At 45.4% G+C, this 23,141-nt stretch overlaps 1 protein-coding gene across 1 annotated transcript; it reads left to right on the top strand.

Annotated features, from left to right (window-relative positions):
- The first annotated feature begins 2,553 nt into the window (after positions 1-2,553).
- Positions 2,554-6,606, top strand: Tspyl5 (TSPY like 5). Its single transcript, XM_050162454.1, has one exon. It carries the CDS (start codon positions 2,600-2,602, stop codon positions 3,812-3,814), a length of 1,215 nt encoding a protein of 404 aa, XP_050018411.1. The 5' UTR covers positions 2,554-2,599; the 3' UTR covers positions 3,815-6,606.
- The last annotated feature ends 16,535 nt before the right edge of the window (positions 6,607-23,141 follow it).

Genomic DNA, 23,141 nt, shown 5'->3' with positions numbered 1-23,141 from the left:
CTAGGAGAAGATGGGAAAGCAGTGCTCAGAGAGGCCTTCAACAAGGATTTAAGGTGACCTCTGGACTAATTAATCCCTGTTAGTTAAATAGCAATTGTCTCATTTTACGTTTTTCATCTGTCACTCCAGATTTTCCACTTACACGTTGTCCATAACCAACGACAGATTTCTGGCTGAATGCTGAGTTTAACAAGGTCCTGCAGGCTGACTTGGGACATAGCTTTTTCCAATAGCTTTGCTTCTGTGAAGAAAAGGGAGTATTTTGAATTTAAGACACCATTTATAAACTCTTCCAAAAACTCTGCTTTTTTCGATTCTTCCAATCTATAATGATTAAATGCTATTTGTGTGCAGAAACTGAAGATACAGTGAACCAAACAAAGACCCTTTTGTCCACGGAGGTGACATTCTGGAGAGCAGACAAACAGTAAACGAGGGGGCTCTGAACAGGCGTAACTATGCAAGCCTGACTACCTGAGTTCAATCCCTGGAACTCACATAAACACAAACAGCAGCAACAGCATCAAACGTGAGGTACAGTGGCTTGCACTGCATCTGTGACTTTGAACGCTTATGGTGAGATGGGAGGTGGACACAGGAGAGATGCCCAGAGGCTCTGGCCTCTGTGGACATAGGGTACACAGAGCAGCAAAAACAATAAGGAAGGCCCAGACTCAGTGATGTGGAAGTAAAGAACCTACTTCCCTAGATTATCCTCCGACTTCCACACCTGCATTGTGTTACACTTAAACTAACACACACTCAAAATAAATAAATGTATATACTTTAAAGATTATATATACCCAATCTACAGTGTATAGAACGTGGATAGCTGCTATGGAAAAGAAAACAAACAGAAATAGGAGGACAAATATGATGGCAACGAGAGTGAGAAATTTAAGTGAAAAGGGGCCCAGCGCACATGGGGGGGGTATGGAGCATTTAAAGTAGCAGGAAGGGCCAGCACAGAGGTTCTGAGCCCAGAGACGGGAGTGATTGGACAGATGATTAGAGGCAAGACTGTGTTGGGGCTGGAGCCTTCCAGGCAACTGCCTGCCCTTTGAGAAAGTTAGGACCTACCTGAATTGGGTTGTTTCAAGCTAGGGCCTGTTTCAGAGCAATGTCCCCCACCACATCATCTACACTTTAATGGACATAAAAGCCACCTGAGAGCTTGTTAACATTCAGTTTCTGATCTGGGAGGTCTGTGTGCACCTTGAGCAAGCTTCCGGATGCTGCCTAACTGCTGGCCCTACAAAGACACTGACTGAAAGGAGCAGAGAGGGGTCGCGGCCCTATGGGCTGATGGAGTCGCTTCTCTGCCCCTGCTGCAATGGCTTTGTTGTGCCTGAACCTGGAAGATGCACTCAGAAGATTTGTTCACACATTCATACTGGCCATGGATTCCCTCACTCCTCGTGGTCCTGTACTGGCCACAGGATCTCGGACTCCTCTGGGAATTCTAGTCAGGTTGTCCAACTGCTTCAGTTTCTAAGGGCCTCCTCCCTGCTCCTATAGATGCTCTGACTCAGAATCTCACCTGGAAACCCTTCTATACCCCCAGAGTGATATTTTCATTCTATTTGTGTCCTGTTCCAGCGACAGCATCTTAGTCTCAGGACCGTTACATCTGGCTCTGGACTGAGATTCACAGCGCAACTCTGTGCAGGTTGAGGCAGCTAGAGAACCTGCACCCAGGCAGAAGAGTCTAGGGTCTGTTAACAGCTTCCTTAGGAGGCAGGACAGTCATTTGCAAAGGGCCAATAGACTTAGCATAACATATGTAGCCAGATAGGCCATGGCTGCCTTTCTTTACCTGTGTAATCTCCGGAATGTTCCTTAGTACCCTTCCCCTCCCCACCTCCTCTTCCTCCTCCTCTTCCACCTCCTCACTAAGGACTGAACCCAGGACTTCCCACATTTGCTAAGCGAGTGTCTTACCACTGAATTGCAAAGCCAGCCTCTCAGCCGCAGTTTTACCAAGAAACTGGGAAAAATAACAATACCTCTTTCATGAACAGAGATAATGCAGAAAAATATTCAGTAAAGAGCCTTGTGTGTATGATTATACAATATTAGCTGCTGTGACTTTTTGTTCTTTCTAAATCATTCTAGGCCAGCATTATGGCATCTGCCTACACTTTAGAGTTAAGTTGCTGGGGCAAATCTCACAGTAGAATAATTACGCGATGAGACAGAAATGTCGATGAACATATAATTATGAGAGATGTCACACGAGATCACTGAAGAGGAAGAGTAGAAAAATTGACGACGCTGACTGGTGGTGGCTGTCTTCAAGACGCCATTGAAGGGGCAATGTCTGTGTCTTATGAGCCCCTGGGGACAACGCTTGCGATCAACGCTAGGAGATGAATCAGCACCACAACCAAGGTCAGCGGCAGGTGGAAACTAACTTTCAACAGCAAAATGACATCAAGGGGGTGCGGCGTGTGATGGGTGGGCTAGTGCGCAGCCGCCGCAGCGGAGCCAATCACTGGGAACAGCGGGCCCTGCCGTGATGACGTCACGGTTGCCATGGAGAGGCCGCTGGGTAGCGACCCCGGGCTGATCCAGCTCTGAAGCCCTGTCCGCTGGCATCATGAGCGGCCGTAGTAGGGGTCGAAGGTCTTCCCGCGCCAAAGGCCGGGGCAAAGGCCGAGCCAGACCCCGGGTCCGCGCCGCCGAGGACGACTCCTGGCGTGATGCGAAGTCGCCAGAAGACCCTCAGCTCGAGGAGGAGGACGACGCGGCCGAGCAGGTGCAGGCCGGAGCTGCCCAGGGAGGCTCGGGAGCAGCCGAGCTTGGGGACGACGCGGCCCGCCGCCTCCCGCTGGACTGCGGCCTGGCGCTGCGGGCACGGGCTGCGGACGAGCGCGGGCTGGCGGCCCCTGACCCTGACCTGGAGAGGGCCGCATCCATCGCCGAGCGCCTGACCTCTGACACCGAATTCGTGGGAACCGTGGGGGCCTTGGCGAGGCTGCGGCACGGCTCCCGCCTTGGAAATCGGCGAGTCCCCGGGAGGAAGGCCGCGGGGAGGGGACCTCAGGCCACAGTCAGTGGGAAACCAAAGATGGGCTCCGCGGGGCCATGCGTCGCTGTCCCTGTGGGGGAGGAGAGGAAGGTGGCAGAGAAGCATGCTGGGTCAGGGTCCTCCGTGACAGTAGGCAGCATGGATACCCTGGAGACGGTCCAGCTAAAGCTGGAGACCATGAATGCACAGGCCGACAGGGCCTATCTCAGGCTCTCTCGCAAGTTTGGCCAGTTGCGACTTCACCATTTAGAGCGCCGGAACCTCCTTATCCAGAGCATTCCCGGCTTCTGGGGGCAAGCTTTTCAGAATCACCCCCAGCTGTCATCTTTCCTGAATACCAAAGATAAGGAGGTATTGAGCTACTTGAACCGACTGGAGGTGGAAGAGCTTGGCCTTGCTAGACTGGGCTACAAAATCAAGTTCTATTTTGGCCGAAACCCCTATTTCCAAAATAAGGTTCTCGTCAAGGAATATGGGTGTGGTCCCTCTGGTCAAGTGGTGTCTCGCTCGGCTCCAATCCAGTGGCTCCCAGGTCATGATCTACAGTCCTTAAGCAATGAAAACCCAGAAAATAATGGTAGCTTCTTTGGGTGGTTTTCAAATCACGGCTCCATTGAGTCCGACAAGATTGTTGAGATAATCAACGAGGACCTGTGGCCCAATCCTCTACAGTACTACCTGATCAGCGAAGAAGCCCGTGGAGAGAAAGGAAAGGAAGAAAGGCCTGGTCCAACAAAGCAGCCCGCGGAGACGGCTGAGCCTAGGGTGAAGCAGCCCAAGTGATGCTGCGGAGATCTCCCTCCTGCCTCCTGCTGTCAGGCTGGCCACCCGGGCTTGGTTGTCAGCCTTGTGTTCATGCCATCTCATAAGATGTACACGGTCGCCATCTTGAACTTTTCAAGAACGTGGCGTTTGTGATCACGCTCTTTGCTTCCCCATGGCCTCAGCTTGACACGAGTGTCACATGATGTGTGATCTCATGCTCACTGCTTGTATATTAAGCACTTAAGACGTGCGCAGCGTTACACGACCCAGTTCCCGTTCGTAGCGCTGGTCCTCCCCACCGGTCTTTCACGTGGACGTTCTGAGTCATTGTCCAGACAGATACTCAAGCTGCGCTACTTCGTGACCAGCCAGCGGGGCTTTGTCTTCATTTTAGCCATGCATGTTATCAATGGCAAGATTTTCTGTTGCCATCACAAGATGAAGCCAGTGCACGTGGCATTGGCCATCAGCCTCATTTTATTCTGTGGCTCTGGGGACAGTGACCAAGGTTCTTCCTATTTTATTTCCAGCCTCAGCCTAGGGTCCAGCAGACTCCTGGGTGTGGATGAGGTCAAGGGCAAGCAGGAGTAAATTCACGTCCTGCATCTCTTCTTGCCTCTGGGCCACGCTACTAGCGAACCTTCGTCAAAGCCTGGCGTGCCTGTTCACAGTCAGCCCTGTGACTGTTGGCTCCTGGCTCCAGCTGACTTGTTCATGAAAGACCGCGAGAACTGTCTGTCGCCCCAGGCACCCTCCTCCTAGTGCATGCGCTACAAACCTACTCCCTCCAGACTTTAGGAACCCTCCTGGTGGGCAACCTGGTATTTGTGAGCATACGCTTGTTGCTGTCGTGTTGTGAGCCCTGAGGAGGGTAGGGCTTTGGACCATAGCATTATCAACTAGGAATCTGTGTCAACTTTCCTTATTCCTTGCTAAGATGGGACAAGAATACTTCAATGGAATGCTAGGAAGAGGGATTTTTCATTTGTATGCCTGTGTTTGCTTCATACCTCCATGCAACTTAGTCTTCTTCCCTATCTGCCTACCTCCTGATCCTTCCTACTCTTCCTCATCCCCCACAACCCCTGCCACCCACGTTTAAAATAGCATCACGAAGCTCAGACAGAGAACATCATCAACCAGGCTTTTCTTTATACAGCTAGGAGGTAGGTAGGGACTTTCTCTGCACACTCATGTAAGTAGGCTGAGATAAAAAAAAAAAAAAAAACCAGAAGGCCTCAAGAGGATCTCTGGTCAGATCTGGGTCCTGAATCCTGGACTCACTCTGTTGTTCTAAAGTTGTATACAGCTGCTAGAATTAGAAACCCTAAGGCAGCAGTGTTGTGGTCTCCAGTTTTGTCTTCTGTGTGTTCCTTCTATGACCCAGGGGCTTCCTAATGTCTCCATTGGTGGCCTGTGCAACTGGGATCCTCAGCCCCCAGCTTTCCCACTCAACAGTCCTTGGCTGCCTTTGCTTCTTAGCGCAAATAAACTGACTATGGGGGATCCCTAGGTGTTCCCAGGGACAGGCACAGGTGGAACCTGTTCTAGACATTGCTGGTAAGTGTACAGACTGAGCTGGGCCCCCTTGTCCAGGCTTGCCTGTGTCCCGACTTGCCTTGTGTGTAAAGTAGAGTTCTCTAAGCCAGTCCTTCCTCAAAGCCACATTATGCTTTGAAGGACTTCATCCTAACCTCTGCAAGGGGTCCTTGACTGAGTGGTCAGGGGATGATAGGCAGGGAAATCAGGCCAACAAGAATAGGTATGAGCCGGGTATGGAGTGGACCAGTAGAAAGTTGGCAGAAATGGCTCGTGAGGCTGCAGAGTAGTCTCGGCGATGGAGGTGACAGGAGAGACCTTACTCAGGGTTGGGAAGGGAGAACTAAAGGGGTTGTTAGCAAGTATGACGCTTGGGCAAGGATGGATCCAGAGGTCTGGACAATCTTTATCATCGTTAGTGAGGTTTTCTTCTTTTTGTAGTCACAGAAAGAAACCAAAAACAATGTTACTGTGTTGGATGTTTTCTGTCCAGGTGCAGCCTTGTATGTGTGGAAGATGACGCTATATGCTATGTATTTAGCCTCTAAGTAAAATCTACCACTTTCTGTAGTTTTGCCTAATGTGGAAAATAGAGCTGTACAAATTGGCTTTAAAATACTGTTTGCTCTTTGTTATGTAAATTCTATAAACAGGTGTAGGAAGTGGTCCTTGGACCCCGTGTGCCTTCTGTCTCGCAGCATCCAACATTGGCTCTGAGCAACCGAGCTTCACCTGTAGCTCCTCTTCCTCCTGCATTGTTTATTGAAGTCCAAGGTTCTGAGCCTATGCAGTCAGGTGCACTTTGGGAGATTGGGACTCTGGTGTTGATAGTTGCGGGGTGCACTCTGATGATCACAGCAAGTCGGCTTCTGTCCCTTTTGTGTAAATTAATGATTTTCCAGATGTGGGCCTCATAAATGTGTCTTCAAAATTAGTGAAACTCAGAGGTGATGAGGATATTCTGCTCTCCCCCACATCAACAAAGGAAGAGGCCACTCTTGTAAATCCGTCTAAGACTGTGATGTGAGGTACCCTTCACTGTGTCAGTCTGTCCTCCTGTGTAACATAGGCACTTGTATGAACTGTTATGGTTGCTGTGTTCTGTGAAAATAACCTCTCCAACATAATCCTTTACTGGCTGTTGTAGTTGATATTTGATACCCTGGTAATAATGCGATATTTCCCTGTTCCTAAGCAGCATAAAGATTTGCAAGTGTGCATGTATGGTGGAAAAATAGTAATAAAAATTCTTGTGTTACTGTTCTATTTCATATTGCAGAATCTCAATTGGAGGGGTTATTAGAAGTGAGGAGTGAGTGGTTTTACTCTGGCCTAGATAAGTGGCTTCCCGGCCTTAGGCCTTTGCCTGGCTGCTTACACAGGACACACAAAGTCCTGCTTCTCAGGCCCTGCCCTTCCCAGAGACTGATATTTTGTGTGGCTCTGGAGGAAGCCAACTAGTCTTGTTTATGATGAGTTTTCCAGGTTCTCCTCATGGGAATTTAGTGTTTCTAACATCTTGTCGTGAATTTGAATTATGTGGGGGAATCCTGTTAAGTGGGATTTGATTTAGTAGTCAGGCAGAGCCAGGAGCTTGCAGGTGATGTATTGCTGGTGACGTGTGTACTACTCTGAGTTGCAGCTGGAGTGACCTTAGAGGCCCTTCAAAGAACTAATAAAAAAATAAGAATTTTTTTTAAAGAGGACCTTCAAACTAGAGTAATGGTGTCCAGCCCTGGTTGCATGTTGTAATTAACTGGGAAGTTTAAAGAAATGTCTGCCCTAGCTTCACACAAAGACCAACTGAGTCAGAACGAGGAAAGAGATTAGCCCAGCCACAAGTAACTCCAAAAGCTTACCAGCATAGCATCTTGAGAGTAGGTTCTGTTTATTTCACACCCAGAAAAAAAAAAAGATTGTTTCTATCGGGAGAAGCCATCTTCCAAGATGACCAAACACCACAGAAAGTGATTAGGAAAAGGGGGTGGGTTCTAACTGACAAGGAAACAGCACTGGGCACTGGCCTGATGGCTCTCTGGGAAAAGGTTCTTGCTATGCCTAAGACCTGAGTTTGATCCATCATATAGGTGAAGAAAAGAACCAGCTCTGTCAAAGTGACTATCCCATGCATGGCATGGCATGCCCATCCCCCATACAATAAATAAAATTGTGATAAAAAGATAGGCTTATATGATGAAGCTAAAGATGGTGAGTAAATAAATATGCAGTGTTGGATGAACCAAGACATTGTTCTCGGTTTATATTCAGATGCTGCAGAGTTAGTTGGGTAATATATTAAATGTGTTGATTGTTTCATATGTACATCTACATTAGTTTTGTTCCTGAACAAAGTACCACAAACCAGGGACTATAAAACTACAAAAATTAATTCCTCAGTTCTGGAGGCCAGAAGTCCAAGGTTGAGGGGTTGCCATGGTGATTGGTTCCTTCTGAGGGTATCTCTCTTGGCTACAGAGAGATCTGTGTATTCACGTGGTCTTTTCTTGGTGCATGTCTTGGGACCTCCTCCTAGGAAGCAAGCCATTCATTACTGGAATCCCCTGAGGGGTTTCCACTTTCACTTCCTTTTTAAAAGCCTGGTCTCTAAATATAGCCTGAGGTGTGGAAGGTTAGGTCTTCTGTTGGACAATGTACTTGCTTTGCAGAGTCTCCAAGGCTTATCATGTTCTGGGGACTTTTACAGTAACCTTATGGGTATTAACTTCATTCTTTCCAGAGTCCTATAAAGTACTTGACAAGTAATTGGGATGAAAAGATGCTAAAAAAAATCATCTGGGTCAGATCCCAGCATTAAGTTTGGGTAGTGTGGTTGAAGAATCCACACCAATTCTTACAGTCCCTAACACTAAGTCAGTTACCAAAATAGTTGTCACCTACTTTCAACTATTTATAGGGACAAACTTGGGCGCACAAATATTTTCTACTATAAGGAGAGCAACCTGACCTGATGCTCGGAGACCCTGTGAAACGAGGAGCTGATGCCTGGGTAGGAAATTGTTCAGGCTGTATGTACGTTATGGGAAACAACTCTGGGGCTCCAGAGTTTATTTAGGGCCATGAAGGCCTCATGTAGATATGTCTCCAAAGAGTGGGGAATAGGACCTTTATGCATATTTCCTGAACTTGAATATTTTTTAGTAAATAAAAAAACTCATATGTTTGTGTGAACGTATGGGTGTGAATATACCACAGCACACAGCAGGTGAGAGGGCAGAGACAGCTGGTCAACATCAGTTCCCTCCTTCCACCATGGCGTCCTGGGATTGTCAGGTTCGGTGGCAGGTGTCCTTGCCCTCTGAAACATCTCACCAGCCCTAATGTTTTAAAGCCAGATATTTTCATTAAATTTTTAGAAATCAGCACATAAAATATTAGATGTCATCATGGCATTTTGAAAAAAAAAGTGTGTTTTCATAGATTCTTCTCCATTATCACCTTCCCACCTGGCTCTCCAATCCTTCTGGTAAGTCCCTTAGTCTCTTTTCCTGTTAACACCACATCTATCCTCTTGTTCCCCTTCAGCACCTGTTTTTATTCTCTCATGGTCACCTATCTAGATTTTTAGGATTAACCCATATCTCCAGTCATCACTACACACACATGTATACAAGCCAGGAGTCACACGTAAGAAAGAACTTGGTAGGTTTTTTATGAGTGTGGGTTATCTTGCATAATATACTTTTCAGACCCATCTATTTTCCTAAAAATTTCAATTTTCCTTATGGTTGAATAAATTTCCACTGTGTATTTGCACCAAATCTTCATTATCCACTCATCTGTCGATGCACATCCAGACTGCTTCCCTCTGCTCCTGTGAACAGAGCAGCCTCCAACACAGATCTGTAAGTATCCCCAAGATTTTGTCCCAACTGAAGTGTATAGTGTAGAGTGATAACTGCTTATTTTTCCAGGCAGGAGCCTCTGGGTGGGATTTATGCAGAGTCTTTCTGGCCATATGGTTGAGTTCCATCTAACTAAGCTTAGATGGTCTCGCACAGGTGCAGAGCCTGTATTTTCCAGCTGGCCCACTTGAAACACTCTGTCAGTTTTCTGTTACTATAGTGGAATATTTGAGGCTGGATACTTTTCTTAAGAGAAAAGGTTTGCTCCTAATAGGTTTAGAGGCTGACAGCCCAAACAACATGATGCTGGCTTTGATGCAGCCTCTGCTCTCTGCTTCTTACTATGGCAGCTGATATCATGGTGAAGGACAGGATAGGGAGAAATCACATGATAAAACAAGTAGCTAGGGCTTGTCAGGAACCATGAGTATCACAACTCTTGTAAGAACTAAGCAGGGAACTATCTTAATTCCTTCCCTCTCCCTCTCTCTCTCTCTCTCTCTCTCTCTGCTTCCTTGGCCCCAAATTCACCACTTCCTCAGGGGCTCATTCATTCATTGCTGCCTGTATGGAGGCCTCAGAGACACAGTTGTCAACAAATACAACCCCAGCTCTTCTGGCTCCAGACCTCAGCTTTTCCCTGCTTTTCCCCAGGACTGTGAGGTCTGCTTCCTCACCCCCTTTTCTTTCTTCATGAGGCTGGCAAGTGTTTTAGATCAATGTGCCAAGGAAAGAGATAAATAGCTTTCCTCACTCTTGTTCTTTACGTAAAACTTTACGAAGTTCTCGGTCATTTCATAATCTGGGACGTGAGGGCCTTGTGGTCATTCTCATCATTTTGAGTCCCTGGACCCCTTTCACCTTCAAGTTTTATTACAAAATCCCTCTTTTGAGTGATCTCTCTCTCTCTCATCTTCTATTTTTTTTTTTTGAGGCAGAGTCTTACTCTTTAGCCTATTCTAGGCTAGCCTTTAACTCAAGGTGATCCTCCTGCCTTAACCTACTGAGTGCTGGGATTACATACGTGAGCCACCATTCCTGGCTTCCCTTCTGATTTCTTAACTCATTATTTTTGATGTGTGGTAGGTTTGTGCTATGCTGTGATGGAAAAATTAAATGACCGTGCTACAAAAATCCCTACCAAATTCTAACTCTACTTTTAGCCTCTAGGGTCCCTCTCTAGTCTACCGTGGTGACTTTTCCTTGGAAAGAGGCACATTGACCTAAGGTGATATTTTTAAATCAGTCTTGGGCATGCTTTGATAAACTGATCCGGTCTCTGGACATTTAGAAAAACTCTTCTGCACTCTTTGCCCTCATGGTATCAGCCTTGGAGAACTGCTGTCACAGTTGCATGAAGTCATCCCCTCAGGTGTCCAGGCAGCGGGAAGACAGCGCCAGCCATCAGCTCATGACGTTGCTTTATTTGCCGTCAGCATGTTTAGTTCTGCTTTTGGAATCTTCTCCAACTACACCTCACTCCTTGGGCTCGTAACTCGTTTCTGCAGACTCCCATTTACCTGGAATCCAGCTTTGCGTTAGTTCTGCCTCTCCACTCCATCTCTTCCCGTCTGTCTGGGTGATCCATTTACATTGTCTCCAATGTCATAATTATCTCATTGAAAGTCTCTTCAACCCTCGTGACCCAAATTACAGAGTCAGTAATTACGAGAGGCCAGATTTCAGTCTTATGATCTAGGCTCCATCTAGATATCCACGGATGGCGTATCCTATAGTGCAGGTATCTGGCTCTCTGAATCTAGATGCTCCTTGGCACAGAGCCTACATCTAATGTTGTTCACAGCATATTAGCTAATCAGTGTGAACCATTCTATCATCCAAACATTAGCAAGCATATCATTGGAGCTCAGAAGGACCGGTGATTCAGCAAAGTGGTTAAGACTTTTTTAAAGGTGTTATCTTAGCAGGATCCTTCCAGGTAGAGGTGAGTGAAGGTTTTGGGTTCAAGTGGTAAAACCTGGATGTGAGTAACTCAAAATCAGGAGAACTATTTGTTTGCATAACAAGAAGTCTAGTAGTCTGGGGTTACAGGTTCATGTCAGTGACTCCATGATATTAGGGATCTGGTCTACATTTCTGCCTTTCTTTTCTTGGCCTTCTTCTTGATCTACAGTTGTAGTAGCCCCCACCAGCTGTACTTATGAGCAAGAAAGAGGGAGAGGTAGGCGAGGCTTCTTTATATCTGCTTTTTATCAGGGAAGAAAGCTCTTGCAAGTAGCCTGTCTTTGTTTTGGTTCTGTTGCTGTGAAGAGACCCCATTACCACAGCATCTCTTTTAAAGGAAAACGTTTAATTGGGGCTGGCTTACGGTTCAGAGGTTCAGTCCCTTATCATCATGGCGAGAAGCATGGAGGCATGCAGGCAGACATGGTGCTGGAGAAGCAGCTGAGAGGTCTACATCTTGATCTGTAGGCAATGGAAGTAGACTGTGTGCCATACTGGGTGTAGCTTGAGCTCATGAAACCTCAAAGCCTGCCCCACGGTTACCCACTTCTTCTCACAAGGTCACACCTCCTAATTGTGCTAGTCCCTATGGGTCAGGCATTCAAACACATGAATCTATGGGGGCCATAACTATTCTAACAACCACAAAGCCCTTAGCAAAATTCAGAAGACCTAAATAGGGCCCTTTTTACTAGAATCTTGTTAGGCCGGCTATATATACCTAAACCACTTCAAGGAAGTGTAAACTCTCCAGCATCTTTCATGGGAATGGAGTTTTTGGCATAAAGGAATAAGGAGATTAAATTAAATTAAAAATCTAAGTATATTAAAGTACAAAATTCCCATATATTTTTCACTTATATTCAGTGATTTCAAACTTTTTTCATTTTTGAAATGAATGCATATTTTGCAAACCATTTGGAAATTAGTTGCTTGATACTTTACTTCCTAACTACTAAGCATGCATGTCAGAAAAAAATAAGAATACTTCGCTATGTAGTCTCAGATAATTATCAGACTGCAATAAATTAGAGTCCTCATTTGTTGCTAGTGTCCAGTGTATATTCAAATTTCTTCATTTTCAAGATTATTTTACAATAAGGGCATATCATCTTGTAGCATTGTATTTTGTTGTTATAATTCTCTGGTCTTTTTTTGAACACCAAGAAATTCCCCCCTGTTTTATGTGTTCTCTTCCTGACAGTGGTTTTCTGAAGAAGGTTGGGCATATGGTTGTAGGAGGTCCTATACTGTAGACTTACCTTATTGCTTGTTTGTGTGGGAGTTACTCAACTTTTTCCTTGATGTATTTTATTTCTAATAGACTGAAAATTCCAGGAAATGCCTTTGGTAAAAATGCTACCTGAGGCTGTAGGCTGTAGTGTCCTGATGCACCAGACTAGATGCAGTGAAGGCATCTGCTTCTGTGTTGTTAGGTTACATCTAGGATAGAATGGTGTCTCCACCTCTCTCCTTTACAAAGACATATTTTCCCTTTGTCTCAGCAGGTAGTCCCTGGAATGGCATCCAGGGTGTCGGCAGCCATTCACAGCCATTCAAACTCAGGAGAGTTATTCCCCTGGTTTACAGAACAGTGGTTTCCTCATCTTTTCACTTCTTATAGGTAGAAGCCCATTTCCTGGACTTCATGGGTAAATGTTTCTCCTGAACAGATAGTGCCAAATGCTGGATTCTTTCCCTCTGGCCAGTTTTCAGAAAGTTGAAGTGATGATCATATGCAGTGTGCCCAAGAGAGGGCACGCTTTTCTTCTCGCCTGGAAGATTTACTACCTCACAGATTTGTGTATTTTTTATTTCATGTTTTAAAATTGTTTATATTCTCTTTCTTTCAGTTTCTTAACATTTTGGCTGTAGCTTTTGCTGGACTTCACCAGTCACTGTCCTATCCTCACTTCTGGCCCTCTGGACATTCTCATTTGTATAAGTTGTTTGCTGAATGAGAAAACTATTTCAGGTGTGTCTCAGGTATACTTGCTCTGTGCTGTTAATTTTAATCTTTCAGGTTTGAATCATTTTTCCTTTGTAAAATTTCTTCAGTGTTTCTGCCACACTTCTGTTTATTGTGCTCTTCTGTTGGCTTGTCTGCCCCTACCAGAGACTTTGAGGGCCCAGGCCAAAGAACATAGTTAGCAAAAGCATCTTTTCTATTCCAGGTAGAAGTGACTCAACACGTGTGGTGGTTTAAGTAAAAATACATTTGAATGATTAGACACAAGGAGTGGCACTGTTTGCAAGAATTAGAAGGAGGTGGTGTGTCCTCGTTGGAAGAAGTGTGTTACTGGAGTTGAGCTTTGAGGTTTCAAAAGCACATGCCAGGTCCAGCCTCTCTCCCTACCTCCCTCTCTCTTTCTGCCTGCCTCCCCCTCTCTCTCCACCTGTCTCTATCTCTTTGTCTTTTCTCTCTCTGACTTTGGATCAGGATGTAACTCCCAAGTACTTGTCCAGCACCAGGCCTGCCTGAATGCTCCCTGCCATGATAATGGCCTAAACCTCAGACTGTAAGCAAGTCCCAATTAAATGCCTTCTCTTATAAGAGTTGCCTTGGCAATGGTGTTATTTCACAAGAATAGAGCTGTGATTAAGAGAACAAAATGCTGAAAAGGTCCAGGAATAGAGACTGGGAATAATTTTGGATGAAGGAGACGTATGAATCTAATACAAATGAACTAAAGACTGGAGTGGGGGGGATGGCTAGAGAAGCTATTACCTGCAAAGAGCCTCAGGCAAAAAAAAAAAACTAAGAACGCCAAGTCACTCTCACAGCATATTAGACATCAAGCAGGAAGATGAAATGGGGCAGGAAAGCAAATGGAAATGTTGGAAATGCACCGTGTGCGATGATCTTTTGTGAGGTCTGTGGCATGTACGTCTGTAACTGGAAACAAGAATAGTAGAGTGGCTTCTGCACAATCACCTCCCAAGGATCCTTCTCCTTTTCTAAACGGATGTGTGCGCATCCTCTGAGGTTTCCTGGTGGGACTTGAGTATATAGACAGCTCTAAATAAAGGTGGGTTAGAACAAAGAGTCACGGAAAGCAAGCCAGATAGGGGGCAGAGTGAGCAGATGGGGCTGGGGGTAAACTCAAGCTTCAGGACTAAATGGCCCTTATTCCAGAATTCTGGGGAAATAGGATCATTAAAGCCCAGTGCTTCTCTGCTAGTAACGGAGCAGCAGATAGATACTCGGGAAAGTTTAGCACCCCACGATGAGAACTGGGTGCAGGAGGATGCCTTTAAAACCCAGGAACACTCTGGTTGAGCTTTTGTGATCATAGGGCAGATTGTCCCTCTGGAGGTGATGGTGTAGGATTTTTGGGGTATTGGCAGGACACACTGTGAGAATCTGTCTTGTTGTTGGTGACATCTCTAGCTGGGGATGCATATATCATCCAGCTAATGTGCAGAGGAACACCATGCTCCTGTTAGCTTTCCTGATGTTCTCCCTGCAAGAGGCTTTGTCTGATGCCCCAAACAAATGATGTTTGCCCTCCTACTGTGTACTCTGTATACCTTCACACAGTTCTTACTTTTTGTAGTCTTGACCTCAGTTCATATCATGATTTTTGTCTCTGAGTTTGCTTCTTCCCCTGGACTAAGCTGTCAAGAATCTTTATTCACTGCTGGGCCTCAAGTGCTTTCATATCGGACACATTTAGCAAATATTTTAGACCAATAGAAGTAATCATTTGCCTTACAGATCAATGTAAATTAAGATGTCAGTTTGGGTGGACCATGTGTTGGAGTTTTCACGGGCAAGAAGAGATGTCACTTCCTAGTTTGCAATAGGACCTGTAACATCCATTTCAGCAAAAGAGTGCTATATGCCAAGCAGGGTGCTCCATGTACTCCATCCATTTTCCAGATGATGTAACCATGTCCAAGAGAGTAGGGGTTATTCAATTTAGGTAAAGCTGGAATTCCCAGAGCTGAGGCTGAAGTTCCTTGATTGTTCTTCTACACTGCTGCCTCACCACTAGGGAGGGAAAGCACATGTGAAGGAGGTATTGCTGGGTATGTGTCCTGGAAGGCCACGAAGATGCTGACTTTGGATCACAGAGTATAGGCTATCTCGTGCTTGTGACTAAGTCCACATACCCTGAGAATGCCAGGCCATGATGATCACTCTTCCACTGCTGCTGTTGTTCAGTAAGGCAGATGAGCTTGCATTTTAAAGGTTTCCAGCTTGTCGTAGATAGACATTTTGTGGCCTGAAGCAGCCCAGAAGATCAGGCGTCTCTAAATAGAGAGGCATTGATCAGATGGTTGGACCAGGAAGCTGAGTCACAGATGGTAACAAGCTCAACAAAAGACAGTAGCAGCTACTAAATGAGGAACAACACAGATAGGCCTGTGATCAAAGCAATTCTTTGAGCTCCAGCCTCCCATGTGGAACTCTGTTAGTTCACTTGTTTCCAAATAAAGATGATGAAGAAAAAAGCAAAAGAAACAAAAATCCAAAAAACTAAAACTAATGACTTTTTGACATCACCACTGGGCACACTTCCCATTTTACTGGTATTAATAGTCTACATATGGATTAGTAGAGGGTAAGAGAACAAAGAGTGAACATTCATTGAGCACTTGTTGTATGCCTAAGTGACATATTACAGTTATACTTATTTATAGTTTTAAGGATCTGAAGCTTATGAGGTTTTCATTATTCTTTACATTTTAACAAAGTGTGTGTGTGTGTGTATGTGTGTGTGTGGTATGTTTGTGTGTATGCACATGTGTATGTATGAATACCCATGGAAGCCAAGAGAAACCATCTGATTCCTGTGTGCTGGAGTCCCAGGCTTTGTAGTGTGGATGTTAGCATTTGAGGTCTGGTCCTCTGATAGTGTGGTAAGAGCTGTTAGCCACTGAGCCATCTCTCCTGCACCGCCCCTTTTTCTTACACACACACACACACACACACACACGCACACACACACACACACACACACACACCATTTTACAGCTGATACAGAAGCTCTAAAATTGCACCAAGCGTCCTCATTCAGAAATCTGTCTGATTAGAGCGTTTGGCTCCAAACCTCTGTTCTCTTAGTTATCCCAGATCACCCTCCTTAGAGGTAAGCACAGCTGCTTCTATAGTAAGAATGATGGGATCCGTTACAGTGCTTTTGGTTGTAGGGGAAAGAAATGCTAACTGACAATGCCCAAGAACTAGGATAGTTTCTGTTTTCATTATAAGGAATCTGGATAAATATGGACCTAGAGCTCCAATGATTACAGGCTCCCAGATTTCCCCCATCAGTCCGGTTCTTCCGTCATCTTTGGCATAGACATGGAAAAGACTTTAGATACTCAAACTTGCTTCATGCCTCAAGATGGCTGCTCCATTCCAGGCATCATATCCTCAAAAACAGTGTCCAAAACAGAGAAGTGGGGGAAGAAGGCAAATGGTCCTGTTCTTTGTCTCTCAGGAGGGAAGTGTTCCCATAGCCTCCCATTAAAATTTCCAGAATGCCACGGAGAGCTGAGAACTTTAAGTACTTATTCAGCTTGCGTATATAGAACCATCTCTAGCTTCAGTCTGGAAACACGGTTTGGTAACAGAACTACAAGACACAGCTATATACTGTATAATCTAAATGGTGGAGAACATATATGTGTGTATACATATACACACAAACAGTTCAATAGAAGCATGAGACAAAATCTGACAATAGTTTATATGCTCAAGCAGTCACTGGGTCAGAGGGCAACTCGGCAGACCTGTGAAATCCTTTGTTTTGCTGGTGGTTGGGAAGAGCTCCATGTGTGCTTTTAAATCGGGATTTATTTTATATTCTGTTTCTATTATTTCCTCCCAAAGAAAATGCTTATATTTTTCAGTGATCTGTGCTATTTTTGGATAAGGAAATGATTTTTGGATGTTCAAAACAGCATTACTAACTTCTTATGGAAAAAAAGAAATTTGATACTTAAGCAAGAAATGTGAACCAGTCATTTACTTGTTACCAGGTAAGTTGACTTCGTATAAATGTTTTTCCTTTGGGTGTGTTCCTGGGTTCTGAAATGAGATGGTGGTGTCTTCCATTCAAAGCAAACATTAACATTTGTGCAAACAGCTACATTAAAGGCATTTAAATAATGCAAAAAGCTACAGCTGCAGCAGCAGCCAAAGCTTGAATTTGGCCTCTGGTTCCTGGCATTTCTCTCAGTCATCTGTCCCTGGTTTCTACAGTAATCCTGTGAGAGATTAAACACAAACACATCCTTTGCTGGTGATTTTGTGTGGCTTTTATGGTAAACTGACTGAGCAATCATCCTTTGTAATCATGGGTCCCCAGATGATGACATAGAATATGAATCCTCATTCCACCAGCTATGTTGCCAAAGACCTTCCTAAATAGCCCAGTAACTGCTAATATGACCCTTTGGAGGCACATCTTTCTGATGGTGAATTTTTTTTCTTTTTTATGCAGCTTCTTCTTGGGTGGGGTTGGAGGCAGCAGGGAAGATATTTAAGATATTTCTCTACAGGATACAGGCCCAGGCAGTCACATGCTTTCTTCTCAGGACTTGTTCTAATTGGACAGTCTGTGTTTTCCCGTTTCAGTCTTTTCTGCTGGCTATTTTCAGTGTTCCTCAGGTCTAACTGGGCTAGGACTATGTTGTCTGAAATCAACGTATAGAGAGACGATTCTGCCAGTCATTCCCCTGTATTTCTCTTTCCCTGAGTGTTTCAGTAGCTGAGTAAAATGTTGTAGATCTCTTGGTTAAAGAACAAGGGGAAATGAAGATTACAGAACATGCTCACTATATAGCATATTGAGGTCTATGTAGACAGTCCTGCCCTATGTGACCCAAACTCCAGTTGGAACCAGGAAAGAACAGTGAATAGGAACTGTGCATCGAGTACCTACTGGAGCCACCAACCTTGAGAATGGTTGACTGCTAAATGTTTGTCAAAGTGAAGTTTGGTACCTACGGGGTGAGGAGGCAGAAATATAAGAGGAGCTGCAGAGTAGATAGCTAAGAGTTGCAATCCGGTTCATTGCCTAGTTCTGGTAACTACAGTCTAGCATATGGCTCTTTGGCAAGATCTGGTTTCTTTATCTGTGATGAGAGAAGTAAAAGTCAGATAGAAGCTGTTAAAAATAAGACTCAAATTAGTGTAATAAAAAATTATTGGTGTGGGAACTGTTCATATTGGCCCAATCCCAGGGCTAATGCTTTTCTCATGGCAGGGTGGTGCACTTGGTACTGCAAGCCCACAAGTCATACCCTCTCAGTACCCTCAATAAGGAAAAAAACTAGCAGTTCATTTTTGCCAGTGTGCGTGCGCGCATGCGTGTGTGTGCACACATGTACACACACACACACACACACACACATACACACACACACACCACACTGACCTGAGCTTGACTCTCTTGTCTCATTAGGTCATTATAAACACTCGAGCTAAGCGAAGGCCTGAATCACAATCCATCTGCAAAGCCAGGAATAGGGCCAACCCCACCCAAGCTCCAAGGACTGACAATAGGAAGGGATTTTTTTTCTCCAAATGAAAATAAACCACAGTTCTAGTCCTGGAGGGAGATGGATAGATGCTGGACAGGCAGCGATAGCATCCTTGTTAGTATCCAAAGTCATCCCTGTTAGTAAGGAAGTGGGTGTGGGTAGTAGCAAAACCCCTGTCCTTTATAAGGGTCTGGTTAGGTCTCAGGAATCCAGCACTACCAACTCTTTACCCAGGCTCTTCCCACAGTGTGGCAGTCTTTGTGTGGTAGAAATTTGGTTGCCACCTAAGTAACCCACAGTCTAATCCTTATTTAATTACTGTTCTTCTCTAAGGTTTTTGTACTTTTCCTTGTTATTTTATTCTGGTGTTCCTTTTGGGAACAGATAATCCATAAAGAGACCGCTGTCTATGGTGACGTGAGACTGGAAAACATAGAAAATGAGGCCGTGGATCCTGCTTGCATCTGACAAAGGCATCTTCCGGAGGCAGAGAGATGGGGACAGATGACACGGGCTAGTACCTGAGAACTTTGAAATGGATTTCCCACTTTCCACATACTATCCTCTCTCACTATTCATGAGAGATTGATTCCTGAACTCCAAAAACACTAAAATTAGAGGATGCCGACGTTCCTTACGTAAAATAAGGCAGAGTTTGCATGGCATCTGCACAAACCCTCCTGTGCACGTTCAGTAGTTCCTAGATTATCACAATGCGAATGCTGCACACCCATTGCCACACGGTGCTGCTGAGGGAATACAGACTAGAAAATTTCTGTAGTGTTCAATACACGGTCACTGTTGGCCTAACTGCAGACTTCAGTCTGTGTTTCTGGAGCCCTGCTGCACACGGCTTTTTACATATGAGTTGTGCGTAGCTCCTGCTCTGGAGACTTCCGCTTCTGCGGTTCATCTTTCTCATCTCTGCACTACATTCACGGTTTGCTTATGCATCAAAGGTTACCCCTCATGACTGTGGGTGCAGAGGGTTTGCAGGTCACCCCCCAGCACTGGACAGTGCTAGTTAAAAGAGGGATGCAAAATAGTCAAATTATCTTGGGAAGATGGCAGTGGCCACCAGCACCCCAGGCACCGTGGAACAGCTCCAAGGAACCTGAGAAACCCATGGAGGCTTTGAGGAGAAACACTGTGGCAGAGGAGGAGATTTAGAGCCCATGGTAACATCAGAATAACTAAAAAAAAGAACCTGACAGAACTTATGGGAAGATGCTTTTAAAAACTGGCCTCATGAGATTAGAGGGGAAGATGGTGAACCAGAGCTGCACGAACAGCTAGAGACATGATGAGGAAGGGTATGGGAGCAAGGCTGCAGCAGAAAAGAACACGCCATTACTGAACAGGGCTAGTCCTCATCCTGTGGGCCAGCCTGAAGCGTGGAGTTGCAGCTGTTGCAGCCTGTGCTGCTTGCTCACCCTTCTGGGAGGAAACTGCAATTACCCCATGAGCCTTGGTGCAGCTGGCACCAAGGGTAGGGAAGTGTGCAGTAGCCTAGATCCTGTGCTGGGAATCCCTGCTCAGCTGCAAGATCACCCTGGCTGTGAGCAACAACAGCCCCACTTAGACAGCTAGGGAGCTTACTTTGACACTTTCCGAAGGGTGCAAACAGGGGACCGGCTAGTCAGTGGAGATGCTTATCCCTGGACAGCCAACTGTCAGTGAAAAGTGAACTAAAAAGTGGTTCACACGGAAGAATCTTGACCAGAAATGTCTCCCAACGCTTCACTCCATTTTCAGCACAAGAACAAGGACTTTCTTATGGAAACGTTGGCAGCTCCCTACCCTGTGGCGGCCTAGGGCAGTGCTATTTGAAGCTTATTTGAAGCTTAGGCTGTAGCTGGGAAAGGCTTCTATTGCAGAGTGTGGTCTTGGCAGAGCTATGATTTTCCCTGTCTTGTGTTTGTGGGCCTCTCCCTTCCGTAGTCCTTGTTCTTGGCTCCACTGCTGCAGGGCTCTTGTAGATTGGAGCTGGGCTTCTCGTTGCCTTTGGAAGAAAGGGCCGCTACTGTCTGCATGCCCCTCCTCTGGAAGTCCTTCTGTCTGCCTGCATGGGAAGAGTGAGAGGCCCATTAATAGTCACAGTGACCTATGAATATGCAGGAGCTACAACGGAAGGTTATCTGTCATCCCAGAAAACGGCTTTTGTCAACTGGCCATTCCATGCCTCCAGCCATAGGTGGTATTGGAATATGTGTGGGACCAGTGCAGGGTGGAGGTTGGAAGGAACAAAGAACAGGACAGTGTGGCATTAGTGATTAAAGTACTAGTTTTGCAACAGGACACAAAAGGGTTTGAGTCTTGGCTGCAGGATACTGGGCAAGTTGTTTGACCTCTCTGAGGACCATTTCCTGGTGTGTCTATGAGGGAGAGTGGACTTGCCCATGTGAGTGCATGAGGAGGCCAGAGGTTGGAGTGCAGTTTATTGTTCAATAGCTTTCTCACCTTATTTTTATGGGACAGGGTTTCCTATTGAACCTGGGGCTCACTGATCAGTCTAAGTGGGCAGGCTCAAGGGATCTACCCTTCCTGACTCCTCGGCACTGGATTGCAGACCTATGCCCCTGATACATACCCTGGCATTTTACATAGGTGCCAGGGATCTGAAGTCAAGTCTCCATGCTTGCACAGCAAGCATTTTACTGACTCCTGAGTTTTCTGATTCTTAATTTAACAATAAAACCTTCAGTCCATTTAAAGGCTTTGGAAATTTTATGCCCCACAAACTACCATGTGGTTTGAAAGAACTCTCCTAAACTTCTGTGTTTTTTTTTTAATTTTATTTAAATAACATTTTTTTGTTTATTTTACATCCTAACCTTAGCTTCCCCTCCCTCCACCCCTCCTCCGGCTCCATTCAGAGAGTGGCAGGCTTCCCAGGGGCTTAAACAAAGCATGGCACATGAGTCAGGTAGGTCCTGGTTTTTGAAAATCCAAATCTTCCTTCAGAAATAGGGCTTATACTCTGAGGGCTTGGCAGGCTTAGCTGCTGATTCCCAGTGCAACTCACATCAGCCCACACTGCTCAAAACTCGGGGCTTCCCACAGTTTTGAGAAATCCAACTCACAGAAAGCACGTTGTGAGTGTATGTGCTTGAGGACCACGGGGGCAGTCACTGGCAGCTCCCTGTCTCTTCCATCCCGTCACCCCGTGTCCTTCTAGGTCACCGTGTTTCTCTCGCTATTTGCAGATGCCACAGCTCTAACCATTCTCAACCTTGTGACCAAGAGCAAGAAACAAATAAGGGAAAATTAAAATTGCAAATCACCTTGAGGCAGTTCTGACTTTATAGCACGGTTATCAACTCTAAGGAAGATGAGGGTGTCCTACCACCTCAGCTACCCACATCCACACCTACGTCTACGGCCATTTGAAAAAAAAAAAGGGCTCAGTGCATCTGATATCCTAGAAAGGATATTTACATGTGGGTGGATCAAAGAACAAAGACACCCTGTTCTAAATCTACAGGCATCTGCTTTCTCACTGCTCCAGGAAGGGAGCAGAGAGGCTTCCTCATACCCTTTATATGGAGAGAGACAGAAATTCCTTTATTCACTAACTGATAATTTTACTATATATGAGAAGCGAGCACTATGTGAGTTGAGACTAGTTGGGTGTCTATCAAAATCTCCTCCACTCTTCTTCTGTAGTTATTTCCCAGCTAAAGTCCAGCTGAGGAAGGTGAACACCCAAAAGGAAGGTGTGATTCTACAACTTGCTTTGCAGATGGCAATGTTATGACATTTTGTCTCCTGGGCTGGTAGCAGCTTCCAGGAACTTCCCTTTAAGAAAAGCCAGTGTAACCACGTCGCTCTCTGTGTCCTTATACTTCCCTCATTTGCTGTCTGGTATATCAGTGTGAACTGCACACTGACCATGGAAAAGCTGGGAGCTGGAAGCTGGCTCAGGCTCCTGAGGGCTCTGTGAATTCCCCTTGTCAGTTCTGGTCTAGAGTCTAGATATTTATGTGAAAGAGAAAGAATAATCTGTGATGCTTAAACCATTGCTTCTCTGCATCCTTGTGATTCATGCAAATCCTTATCTTGCCTGATACATCACATTGCCTGCCTCCAGACCAGTCTCCAGAGTTGGTCTACAGAGATAATGAGCCCCTGCCCCGAGTTCCAGGTCCTTGTTGGATATTGAGAAGGTTTAGATTCTTTCTAGCATATAGGATTTCTAGAAGCAGACAGGAGATGGTATTGGCCTCTGCGATATTTATTATAGAATGGTGAGGTAGAGGGGACACAGAGGAATAGGAAAACCGCAATGCTCACTGAGCTGTGGAGTATATGCTGCCTGCAGAGGTGAGCCCACCACGGCCATCACAGCCATTCATATGTGCTTTTCAGAAGGGAAAGCAAAGCCTGAAGGAATTGGTAACTGAAAGCAATGGATCTTTCATTCCAGAAAGGGCATTTGGGCAGGGCAGGGTTCCAGCATATTCTTCACTTGTGACATGGGG

Source organism: Alexandromys fortis, unplaced genomic scaffold (assembly GCF_014885135.2).
Source record: "Alexandromys fortis isolate MF-2015 unplaced genomic scaffold, M_Fortis_MF-2015_v1.1 scaffold_17, whole genome shotgun sequence".
Taxonomy (NCBI): domain Eukaryota; kingdom Metazoa; phylum Chordata; class Mammalia; order Rodentia; family Cricetidae; genus Alexandromys; species Alexandromys fortis.
The sequence above is the reverse complement of the archived record's forward strand: the minus strand, read 5'-3'. Positions and strand labels throughout refer to the sequence as shown.

Excerpts from the sequence above, each read along its gene's own strand:
- Tspyl5 (XM_050162454.1), top strand. The coding sequence starts at position 2,600 with ATGAGCGGCCGTAGTAGGGGTCGAAGGTCTTCCCGCGCCAAAGGCCGG.